Source organism: Varanus komodoensis, unplaced genomic scaffold (genome assembly GCF_004798865.1).
Source record: "Varanus komodoensis strain SLA01 unplaced genomic scaffold, ASM479886v1 scaffold5, whole genome shotgun sequence".
Taxonomy (NCBI): Eukaryota; Metazoa; Chordata; class Lepidosauria; order Squamata; family Varanidae; genus Varanus; species Varanus komodoensis.
Genome location: NW_025336087.1, coordinates 49,286,088 through 49,298,276, shown reverse-complemented (window position 1 = coordinate 49,298,276; position 12,189 = coordinate 49,286,088). Strand labels below are relative to the sequence as shown.

General features: G+C 41.2%; 1 protein-coding gene across 4 annotated transcripts in view; it reads right to left on the bottom strand.

The window, feature by feature from the left end:
* TRPM3 (transient receptor potential cation channel subfamily M member 3) overlaps positions 1-12,189 on the bottom strand; it is a 372,035-nt gene that overhangs the window by 104,570 nt on the left and 255,276 nt on the right. For all 4 annotated transcript variants that reach the window (XM_044446645.1, XM_044446646.1, XM_044446647.1 and 1 more), the window contains exon 6: positions 6,424-6,595. In XM_044446645.1, coding sequence (XP_044302580.1) covers positions 6,424-6,595 — 172 coding nt within the window. The remainder of the gene's footprint in view (positions 1-6,423; positions 6,596-12,189) is intronic.

Sequence of the window (12,189 nt, the reverse complement as noted above, 5' to 3'; positions counted from 1 at the left end):
AAGGACCCTCATGTATTGTGCTATCTATATGGAAACACATTATATCTCTTCATAAATCCCTGCCAGCAGGATTGGGTCATGCAAAAGTAGAAGGCATATTTTGACTTCACTTTATAGCATTTTCAAAGTACTGTGCTTTGCTTTCTCTGGTCAACTACTGGAAAAGGACACGAGCCTGTGGAAACTACTCTGCTCTGAACCCATCTGGGAACTCTCAGCTGTATCCCATCTTGTGGCCCTTTCATTTTGTCCCATTGAATGAGTGTGAATCTAGTTGCAAGTCTCAACAAGCCACAGAGGCAAACCCTCCAGGGGCTCATGCTCAGCTAAGTAAATGTCATGGAGGGAAAAAACCTGCTGGTTCATTTGAAGAAGGCATGAGCGGCTACAACCCTGTCAGCTGGGTGACAGCCCCTGCAGTCTGAGAGACAACACCGAGAACATTTTGACTTCCATTGGTTAGCCAAGGAGAAGGAAGCAAATAAGTAACAGATATGACAAATGAAAAGAGCAAAGCGAAGATATCCTAGCTCCATGCGAGCAGAGGGGAAGGGTAAATGAACAGGGAGAGATGGCAGTGGTCCGGCCCTTCTACATGGTGGCCTTCTGAGGGCAATTGCCCACAGCATGCCCCAGATTTGAAGATGGCACTGCCTGCTCCTATCTACACACCAATGGCTTTGCTTTTATTTCTTTGTTGCAAAACCCAGAAACTAACTGTTCTTGTGGAACAAATTCCTCTTACAATGAACATTTTTTAAATCCTAGAATATAAGCAAGATACTACAGCTGAACAATGGTGCATCTGGTAGGCAAAGCCAAATGCAATCTAAACAACAGAGAATTTAGTTGTATTGGTATCTACATCTAAGCCAGAGAAGATATTATACCTGCAGTATGATTTTGCAGTGTTGGTACAGAATTATGTTGTTCTGATGTACTTGCACTTCTGTTTTGCATGAGTTTTTATTTTATCAACTGATAGTCCTAGAAGCAAGCCCTATTTTGATAGCAGTAGTCTTCAGATTAAGCTAGAAAGGACATTTCTGAATGAATGAGGAATATATATATAAATGAAATTCTCAGAATGAAGAAAAACATTTTATCAGAGAAAAATAGCATTAAGAATCATGCATCCATGTAGGACATGTATTAGTGGACTTGTGTTTGTGATCTTTTTTTTTTTTAATGGATTTGTCATTTGTTTTAAAAAAATGAAAAACTCTAGCTGAGAATAATAACTAAGCCTTCACACAGCAAACAAATGAATAGGCTTAATGTTTCCTAGACAAGTGTACTAGTTGCAAATGGAGTTAATCTATAATAAAGAAACTAGGACTTGATACTGACTTTAAGGAGAATGTTTACTATTTAAAAATGGGGCCTGTAGGCATGGAATGGAATAGAAACTTTTTATTAGATCTGCCAAGCAAAATTTCTTCTTGTAAACGATTATATGGTGATACATCCAAAGCAAAATGACAATAATGCTTTGATTGTTAAAGTAAGATTAATGTAAGAGAAGTTATTGTGCAATCACACACTATATAGGTTTTATTATAAAGTTATAATATTACCATATTACATAGTGGTTTTTATTATAAAAGAGAGCCAGGGTATAGTGGCTAGAGTGGGACTCAGGAGATTCAAATTCCATTCTCCAATTAGCCATGAAACTAATTGGACTTTGGGTCAATCAGCTACCTTCAGCCTAACCTACCTCAATACAATGCAGAGGAAGAGAATGATGTAAGCTGCTTTGGATTCCTTACAAGAGAAAAAAATTGGGGATAAATTAATAATAGGATGAATCCCCACAAGATTTCAGATGGAGCAGTTTTATTCACTTACCTGCCTCCAACACTTTCAACTTATCTTGGAAGCTACTGGCACGGGTCCGCTAGAGTCTCAGTGAGACTTCTTGCATGCATATTATCACTCGGTGTGTGTCCGATGCAATTCAGTGGTGGCAACAGAAATAAACAAGCAAATGCAAGAGAGCAGCACTTATTAATAGGGTGTCAGTAAGGATTTCATCAGTACCCAGTGAGTAAGAATTCTCCGCATGTGTCCAGCAGAGAGAATTTTCATGTGCACACAGAGGCACATTCGGGATTTTTTGCACTTACTAATACAATTCACTGATTTCCCTTTCCTTGTGCCTCATTTCCAGGTTCCAGAATTTGCCAAAAGTCCACAATTCATTTAAGACCTACTGGTCCACAGGAAAAAAAAAAAAAAAAAAACATTTGGGCACATTCAGTCAAGTAAGCTTGATTTTGTTGTATCATCACTTTTCAAAAACGAGATTGCCTGGAGCAGAGATAGGCGCTGTAAGGCCAACAGATGGTAGCTTGCTTGCGAAGTCTCTTCACCACACAGCCTGCTCCCATTGCTGGCATGCAGTGACTGTCAGAGGCAATTATCTTTCTGAGGAAGAGTCTTAACAGGATGGACACCATTTGCAGCCTCATTCTCATTCACAACCTCACCCCCACCCCCTGCTCATTCTGACAGGAACATCTACTCAAAGAGGGCACAGAACTAGTCATTCTTTTTCTCAGCATTTCTCCACACAAGAACAAAGATCTATATCATCTGATGTATTAAATGAGAGCAGAGATTTGTAAGTGTAGAAAGCATGCTATAGAAAGTAGCGTAGCACGTTAGCATTACACATCACTCCATAGTCAAGACCAGACAATGCTGCTATAGGCACTAAGCTGTATTTAGTTCTCACACAGGATTTCCCACCACTGGTCCATGGATGATACATGAATTTAGCTGTGAAATGGTCTGTGAAATTAAGCATATCAAGCTGAGCCAGAAAATATGCTCGAAGTATATAACATTATCATATTTCAAGAGTAAATGCAATATGAGGAATGTAAACGCAGCCAAGCCCTTTCAGAACCGAGAAGGGAATAATGAGTCAACAGTACCATACTTTGGAAACCAAAATAAGAGGGTTCATTTTAATTCTGAGGACAGAAGATGTCAGAATGCAATTTGCGGGAGTGTTACCAACATTCTTGGCAATGGGTCCCCCGCTGTGCACTACCCCAGCAGTCCAAATCAAAACAGTATTCCCATCTAGTCAAGCAAATCTGCTCATAGCAACATCTAGACAAGGAACCCTGAAATGATACATATTCTACCCCACCTCCACACATAAAACCCCAGATTTGTATGGCAGTAGATGCAAGTGATGGACAAAGTGGTGTCATCGTTTCTCCTGATGTGACACTTAGGACTTTTAAGGGCCTCCTGAAATTTATAACTGGCATCAGAACATGTGATAATATGAACATCCAGTTTACTGGCAGCAATTTTGTTTTCTGGTGTGTGAGTGAAGGCATTGTGTTACACTGTTGTTACACAAAGCAAGATAATACCCTAGCACTGTACAGAGTAAGAATGCAATCCTATGCATATTTAGACAGGAAAAACGTCCTACAAGCCCCAGCCTCATAATATGAGGTACAGGACATTTTTCTGTCTAAGCATGCAAAGGACTACACTCCTGGTAGTTTAAAAGATAATAGCTTATCAGAGTTCTGAGGAGAATATACTCTATAGAGGGTACATGGCAGTAGACACATCCAATATATTTCCTTAGTGCCCCATAATAACCTGTCCTCTTGTAATAATAACCACAGAAATGCTAGTGATAGCTGTAGGCCACAGAAAGGAAACATTACTGAATGACAGATGCAGAAGCTGTAAAATTATCCTTGTGGGGATTATAGGTGTGTGTGAGCTACTGGGACAGACTCTTATTTCAACTTTGCCATATTAAAGTTTAAAAAAAAAAAAACCCTAGGTGATACAACCAGTGGTTTGTTTTTTTTCTGCCAGATTTTGGAACAGGCAGAATAAAGAAAATAGGAGGAGAATCATATGAACTCTCAGCATCCTTTACGTGCCACAAGGAAATGCATTCAAGCATGTTTGAAAAATAGAGAAGCGTTCCACTGAACACAATACCATGACAACATGATATCAAAATGCACAAACAAAAATGGGACAAGGGGGGGATAGTCAGGGGAAAAAAGTTAAGCCTTCCTTACACTGCCATCTCTTACACACTTAACTAGGAGTAATTCTAACTGAATTCAAGGGGGCTCGCAGCCAGCCCTCTCTAACCCTACCCCCAACCTTTATTTTTAGGGGAATACAGTTGGACACTGTGACTTCCATAGGGAAATATTTCTGTAACTGCTGAAAATAAATTCTAGTTTTCTAAAACTTGAAGAGGAAAAGACACGTATGGAACCCTCCAAGGACTGATTGTACATTTGCTTTTGGTGTAGAAGAGCCATTGCAAGTGGAAAAGGCTACTTTTCTACACATATGTGTATTTTGCAAAATGCTCGTGTTACAGTCTTGTGTCCTCTCTGGCTAACCATAGTGGTGCAGCTAAAAGAGCATCTGCAGGAGTAGAAAATTTTTTCCCTTCCTTCTGTAAATTCCCTGTAAGAACATATATAATGGCAGGGGACACTTGAGCCCCTGCGTGGAAGCAGGGTACAGTTCTGTAGAATGCACCATGACTGCATCCAGACTGGGACCCTTTGTACTCGGAGGACTGCAGGAATCCAGTGGGTGGCAAGGCAAGAACAAAACATCTGGACAGCCAATTTTGGCCACCTACATGTTCTACCCCTGCTTTGTGAGGAGGAGGTGGTCTTTCCCTTCTGGCTTCCCAGAACATGCCCCAACCCCAAACACACATTTCAGCACGGGAAGAGTTGCATTGGCTGCAAGGGTGGAGAGAGGATGCTCTGAATTCAAAGCCCCAGCTCCACTATCCGAGCACTTTTCTGGAGTCGGAGCTGGGCTCCAATTTTCCTGTGGCGGTCTACACAGCAACTAATTGCCAAAGGGCTGTGCCCAGAATAACATCAACCTGGGAACTGGCACATATATAGCGTTCTTTGGGAAATGCATGTTGTGCAACTACAATACTATGCTAATCTGGTGGGCTGACAAAAAGAAAAGAAAACCAGATCCACATACAAAAGCCTCTTTAGTTTTCATCTTGCTAGTTTTCATTCATGTTACGAAATACACCAATTCTATAATACTTATTTAACAGAACACATTGCTTGTTACTACTGATATGATGAACCTTTTAATGTCCTTTATGTGAACACAGAAAACCTTAGTCAGCAGCATTTCCTTTCTGTTATGGCAGCAAACAGAACACTGAGGACATACCAGGGGATATCTGCAATTTACTTGGCAGTTGGAGTAGTGGCAGAATGATAGCCAAATCCAGGCACAATGCTTCGACTTTCCAAGGCATTTTAAATATTCTTCTGATTAGGTATATGCCTAATTGCCCCTTAGGAATCTGGAAGGCAATGAAGGATGTTTCCTTCTGAGGACATGACCATGCAGCTTGTCATACCGGTCCTAAACTTTGGGGAACCTTTTGTACAAAGAGCTGAAGCTACAAAAGAGAAATAGTAAAGCCCCATCTTGTGCACATTTCCACAGTCCTTTTTGGATCCTGGCCACCATCATTATGAGACTATTCCATCTATGGAACCTGACTTGTTTTCCATCTAGTTTACTCCTTTCTTGGTATCAGTTCCTATTGAGAGCCTTTCACCAGGGCTGCAGTGCCTCTTTCAGCTTAGCAGCCAAATTCTGTTTTAGAGATGTTCTCGAGGTCACATTTCAGTCTGGGTGGGCCATAAGCCAAACTGCCAGGTCGAAAAATACAATTCCCACCATGTTTTCATGTAAAGCTGTTGCTGCTGGAAACGAATCATCAGGAGGGGTATTTTAACCTTTTAGAACAGGAGAGAACTCCGCACAAAAGCCAGAAAACTGCTTGGTGGCTGGAAAAAGGGGGTGGCATTAGGAGAGGAAACATGTCTTTCTGAGGTAACCAAGAGGACTGGATCAGGACCCCCACAGTTCTACACACCTGTTTTACATGCATATGCCTGTTACCTGCTACTTGTACTATTTGTTTTCCCTGTTTTTTTGGACTATTGTTTGGAATTTCAGTTCTGAGCTTGCTCTTTCCTTTATGCGCACTCATCATTGTCATCTGATTTCAGAGAAACACAACAAGTGGATGTAAGCTGAAGGGTGCTGTCAGTTAGTTGTACACCAGCTACTTGACAAGGTAGAAACTAATCACAGGATCTGAACTAGATGGGGACACTTGGCTGCGATTTGTACATAGCCTGCAGCACACGCTTCCTATGGCGGCAACCCCCTCTCAGTTCTAACGCCATCTCAGTGTTTTTCCGTCACGTCTTGGTTGGGAAAAGGAGAGAGATTTTGCATACCATTTAAATTTTGCATGCCATATAAATCTGGACTATTTTATAAAATGTCATTATGGTATAAATATTTGGTCTTACCGCTGCCATTACAGAAAAATATAGAAAGCAAACTGCTTACTTGTATTTATCTTCTGGAGTGAGATGTGTTTTTCCAACTGTCTGCGAAGTTTCACTTCAGCGCCATATTTTCCCGTGGTACCATTATCGGCCAGAATGAAATGAGAATGCATACTGTTGAGAACTGTCAGCTTACTCATCGGATTGGACATTGTTTGGTATGGCCGGACCACCTGCATATAAGAGGCAAGCACAGAAGAAACCGTAGTGATAACCAGTTTGAACTTTCTGACAAAGGCTAGCCTAGAGAAAGAAGAAACAGTGGTGTAATTAGGAACAAGTTCACACACATGAATGCATATGTATGTATACATAAGCATGTGTACACACTTTGAGAAAATGTCAGATCATCACTTACTCTGGAATAGTTTCACTGGCAAATTCAGAAGTAAGAGCTTTGAAAAAACCAGAACTCAACACACAATTGTACAGAAGTGTCAAAAGTATAGCACATTTTGTAAGAGATTATCAAACAGGGCAGCATGGCAAAAACCGAAATATATCAAGCATAGTGGTGGGGGTGGGGTCTGAATGTGGACCTGTATGAAGTCTGTGCTGAAACTACTTGTCTTGCTAGATGTATTAGCATGTAGGTTGCTTGCAGTTAAAAGTTGTTCAACTGCAGACATTCTTAGTATAATGTCATTATAATACTGGAAGATAAATGGGAGGAAAGTCACAGTGACTTTGCAAAAGAAGCTCTTTTCAGAGTGGCTCTGTTCAAAACAGTCTAAATATACAAATATGAGGAAATAACATTTTTTTGTTTCACTAATCTGGAAATCGTTTCTTAATCTTTCAACTGTCAGTGGAACTTTTTTTTGCAGAAAACAACTTGTTGTCTTTAATATCGGACTTCATTTTATGTTGAATCAAAACAATGTATGTTTGTCTTTAAAGCATTTGTTTGCAAACATCATCACTTGGAAAAATTTTTATAGCTATAAGCATTTTCCTTTTGTTCTTCAAGTGTCAGTACTTACTATGTGCTTGTTTGCCCTTTATAGACAAATCAAAGCCTGCATTTTCCTTTGTTATTCTTCTATGTGCCATCACCCAAAGCAGAGCAGAATTCACTTAACATTTCCCAGGCAAAGAAAAAAAAAAGGCAGATTGGAAAAAGCAAGTTGATAGGTTGCAAAAACTCTGCATATGGATTGTAAGATGTGCATATCCGTGAGAAACTTAATTCTTCATCATACTGAAGAAGTGCCAATATAAATGAAGAATGCTTTTCTGTAGGGAAAAGGACTCTCTCCATTCTTTGCCTTAGTTAATAACTCTGCCCTGATATCTTTTAGGGTTTTCAGTTATCAGAATCAGAGTGAAAGCATTTATCTTTATCAGAACAGCTAGTACAGTACTTGTTCAATAGTATTAGACCAAGTTTTCACACTATGGAAATTAGAAAAGAAACCCCAAAGCATATTTTTCTTCCAAGAAGAGTGTAAAGTTGAAACAATATGAGCTGTAGCTCCTTTCTTCTGTGGCTTCAGTGCTGGGAAGCAACATGAGAGTATCTTCTATTACTGCCTTTGTTTATAGAAAAATTAAGCTGTTGGTGGATCCAGTCTTGTTTACCTATAGCATGTAGCACCACTTTCATGTCAATTTCATTTTCTCATGTTGCTTCCCAGCACTGAAGCCTCAGAAGAAAGGGGCTACAGCTCATATTGCAGTCATCTCTCTCAACAGGGTGTACCACAGAGCTACAGGACGTCAACTACAGGAGAAGGTACTCAGGAATGATTGTGTGAACTACCTAGGACAGCTGTGTATTCCAGGGGTTTGACATATCAGCTAGAAACCATCTGTCCCCAGGCCCTCTGGAGACCAACTGGATCCAAGGTGCACTATTTGAATAGGCTCCCCACCCGTGCCAAAGGGAATTGTCATACTCGGTTTAACCCTTAACAGATAGAGATCTGACCATGACAAAGGGACTGATATAAAGTTCTCCACCCTCAGATCACTATGCCCATGCTCAGCTGGGATAAAAATGAACTCTAAAGCGTGCTTTGGTGCAAGTGTTGCGCTGATGACATGTTGGGACACTCTTATGATTGTCATGAAGTCCATGAAATCCTGAGCTGTCTTCATCATGGATGTTAACATCTCACAGGACTGATAGCCTGGGGAACTTCAGTATGACAAGGGGGACTGCTTCCATCAGCTCAGCAGGGAGTCTGTTGAGCAGCAGGGTGGGTGGTATGCCAGCAGAACCCCTCATCTGCCCAGCTGGCCCAGTACATGATACAGAACGGTAGCCAGATTGGCAAGGATCCTGGAGAAAGAGATGGAATTCCTATAGACCACAGCAACCTCCCCTCCTTGGCTCTCAAGTCTACCCTGATTCTGGACCAAGCACCCCAGTGTACATAACTGGAAGAATCCCTGGTAGATCTTTGGAAGGTCCCCTCCCTGTGGGTGAGCTGCCTCACCCATCAATAAATTATGGATAGGGAGGTCTTGTTTTGGCCTGGCATTTAACAGTAGTCCAGAGACTTGGGACAGGCTCACAGTCCACCCACCAGACCTGCAGATGCAAGGAGGGCTGCAGCACAGTCAGGAACTATCTGGGCTGCATCTTCCTTATCTGTTTATCCCTTCTCCCACACTATACCTCATGTACCTGTCAATTCACAGACTGGACCCGCCCCCCAGCAACATAGATCCCTCCACTTTGCCAAACTCTTCACTCCAAGGCACAGTCCCAGGTTCTAAGGAGCAAAAGCAGGCTCTGAATAAGCTAAACAATGGTCAAAAGGAAGTTTAGAAGGTTAGCTCTTGTGTTCCCCCCAAAGGGAACCCCTGTTGGTGTCATACCTCTTGGAGTCATTGCTGCTGGGGCATCCCTTTGACCAGCAAATAAAGGCCTCCCAGTCCATCAGGAACTACCGAAGGATAGAAAGCTGGCTAGCTGATAGTAAGAATCCAGGTTTTTTCCTCCCTGGATGTCCCACTTGCTGGCATGAGGATGTCCCACTTGCTCGCATGAGTCTTAGCTATAATCAAGTTTGTATTATGGTTTTATAGAACACGTTTACAAATAACACACATGAATCTCTCTCTTTCTCTCTCTCTGACCACATTCAAGTAAACAGCACACAAAATAGCAATGCAAATTAGATAAAGCTAGAGAGAGGCATATTTATGTTACCATGAATCATTTAGACCATGTATCCATTTGGGAATAAGGCAGATGCTTCTCCATTATGCACCTGTTCACATTCTAAACATTGCTTACTTTTCTTAGGCATACAGACAGACCCTACTTTGCGTGCTATTCATGTGCTAAATTCTTGTTTCCTTTATGTTGCTTGTTCAGGCATTCACAGGTAACAAAATCTGTTGTTGAATATGCTCTGAACAAAGGCACCATTCGCTAGAAAAGCTCAGATCCTATAAGCTGAACCTAGATCCTAATGTTTCAATGTGCTTCAGACTTGACTACAAGTCTATTTCAATTCCCAAGTTAGCAAGTTTCTTTAAAGCTTTCTTTCCTATAGCAAATGCCATACGGTTTTGAAGTTTCTTTGCCTAGTCCTACTCTGATCTCACATGTGGGGAAAGTCAGTCACACAGTGTGGGGAAAATGGGATGAAGACAGACAAAAAAGGGAGTTGGATCCTTATTTTGCAAATATCATGTGTTCCCACATGTTGTGTGTGAATGTGGGAAACATGGAAAGACCAGTGAGACATCAATTGTGACTCTCACTGGGTAATCAGTACCGTTCAGTGTAAAAGCAGGTCACATCTTTCAGGAAGACAAAGAATGCATTTTGCCCTCAGCTATTTGGAGGAGGAGCAAAATGCAACAATACATTCCAAACATCAAAGGGAAGTTTTGACAGTTTCCTCCATTTTGACAGTGAACTAGCCAGACATACTAAATCTAGTCATGGTTTTACAAGAGTGCTTTGAGTTTTATAAGCCTTTTACTCTTGGTTGATTTGTTTCTAAGGGAGGTTTTCGTTTTGTTTCATTTCTCATACATGCTTTTTCATTTTATTTTTTGCCATGGGTTGTAGATTTAATCCATGTGTTCAATATTAAAAATAATCATCCCTTCTTATCAGCTATGGTTTAATAAGCAGATAGAGGATACAAATTCCAGAATGAGCAAACCTAGGGAGCTGTATTAAAATGTACACAAATACTGGACAGCTAAAAACTAATTTAAACCAAGAAGAGTTCTGTAATGTCTTAACAACTAACAGCTTAAAAGTGACATAAATCATAAGATATATTTTATGCTGCAAATAATATGTTAGTCTTTGCAATGACACACAATTTGGATTTCATTCCACTGTTAACAGACTACCAAAGCTATCAATTTGAAATACCCCTGTTCCCCACAAAAGTAATATGTGATTAGAAAAGTAGTTTGACACATTTTATATAATAATGTTTGGAATAGAGAACAGCACCAGCACAAGTTTTGCAACATAGGACAGAATCCAAGCATGTGCATCCATGAATGGCATCCCTGTGGGTTCTGTTTTGCAAGCAGCACTCACTGTTCGCATAATGGAGATTTAGTGCTTCTGGGAGCAAAAGGAAATAAGAGGAAACACTTGTTTCTGGAAGAGGGTAGATAAGCAGAGTTTGTGGAATGGTAGTTATGGTGGGCCACCATGGAGATGGTCAGCATTAGAAACTGCCCATTGCACTCATTTCACACGCTAGCAAAGATATGCTCAAAATCCTGCAAGCTAGGCTCCAGCAGTATGTGGACCAAGAACTACCAGAAGTACAGGCAGGGTTTCGAAGAGGCAGAGGAACTAGAGATTGAATTGCCAACATACGCTGGATCATGGAGAAAGCTAGGGAGTTCCAGAAAAACATCTACTTCTGCTTCATTGACTATGCTAAAGCCTTTGATTGTGTGGATCACAACAAATTGTGGCAAGTTCTTAAAGAGATGGGAGTACCAGACCATCTTATTTGTCTCTTGAGAAACCTATATGTGGGTCAAGAAGCAACAGTGAGAACTGGACACGGAACCGCTGATTGGTTCAAAATTGAGAAAGGAGTTCGGCAAGGCTGTATACTGTCACCCTGCCTATTTAACTTATATGCAGAGCACATCATGTGAGAGGTGGGGCTAGATGAATCACAAGCTGGAATTAAGATTGCCGGGAGAAATACAATACCCTCAGCTGTGCAGATGATATCACTCTAATGGTAGAAAGTGAAGAGGAACTAAAGAGCCTCTTGATGCCAGTGAAGGAGGAGAGCGTAAAAATTGGCTTGAAACTCAACATTAAGAAAATGAAGATCATGGCATCTGGCCCTATCACTTCCTGGCAAATAGAAGGAGAAGAAATGGAGATAGTGACAGATTTTATTTTCCTGGGCTCCAAGATCACCACAGATGGGGACTGCAGCCAAGAAATTAAAAGACACTTGCTCCTGGGGAGGAAAGCTAAGGCAAATCTAGACAGCATGCTAAAAAGCAGAGACATCACCCTGCCGACAAAAGTGCGTATAGTCAAGTCTATGGTTTTCCCAGTTGCAATGTATGGCTGTGAAAGCTGGACCATAAGGAAGGCTGAGCACCAAAGAATTGAGGCCTTTGAACTATGGTGCTGGAGGAGACTCCTGCAAGTCCCTTGGACCGCAAGGCGATCAAACCAGTCAGTCCTAGAGGAGATCAACCCTGACTGCTCTTTAGAAGGCCAGATAGTGAAGATGAAATTCAAATACTTTGGCCACCTAATGAGAAGGAAGGACTCCCTGGAGAAGAGCCTAATGCTGGGTTG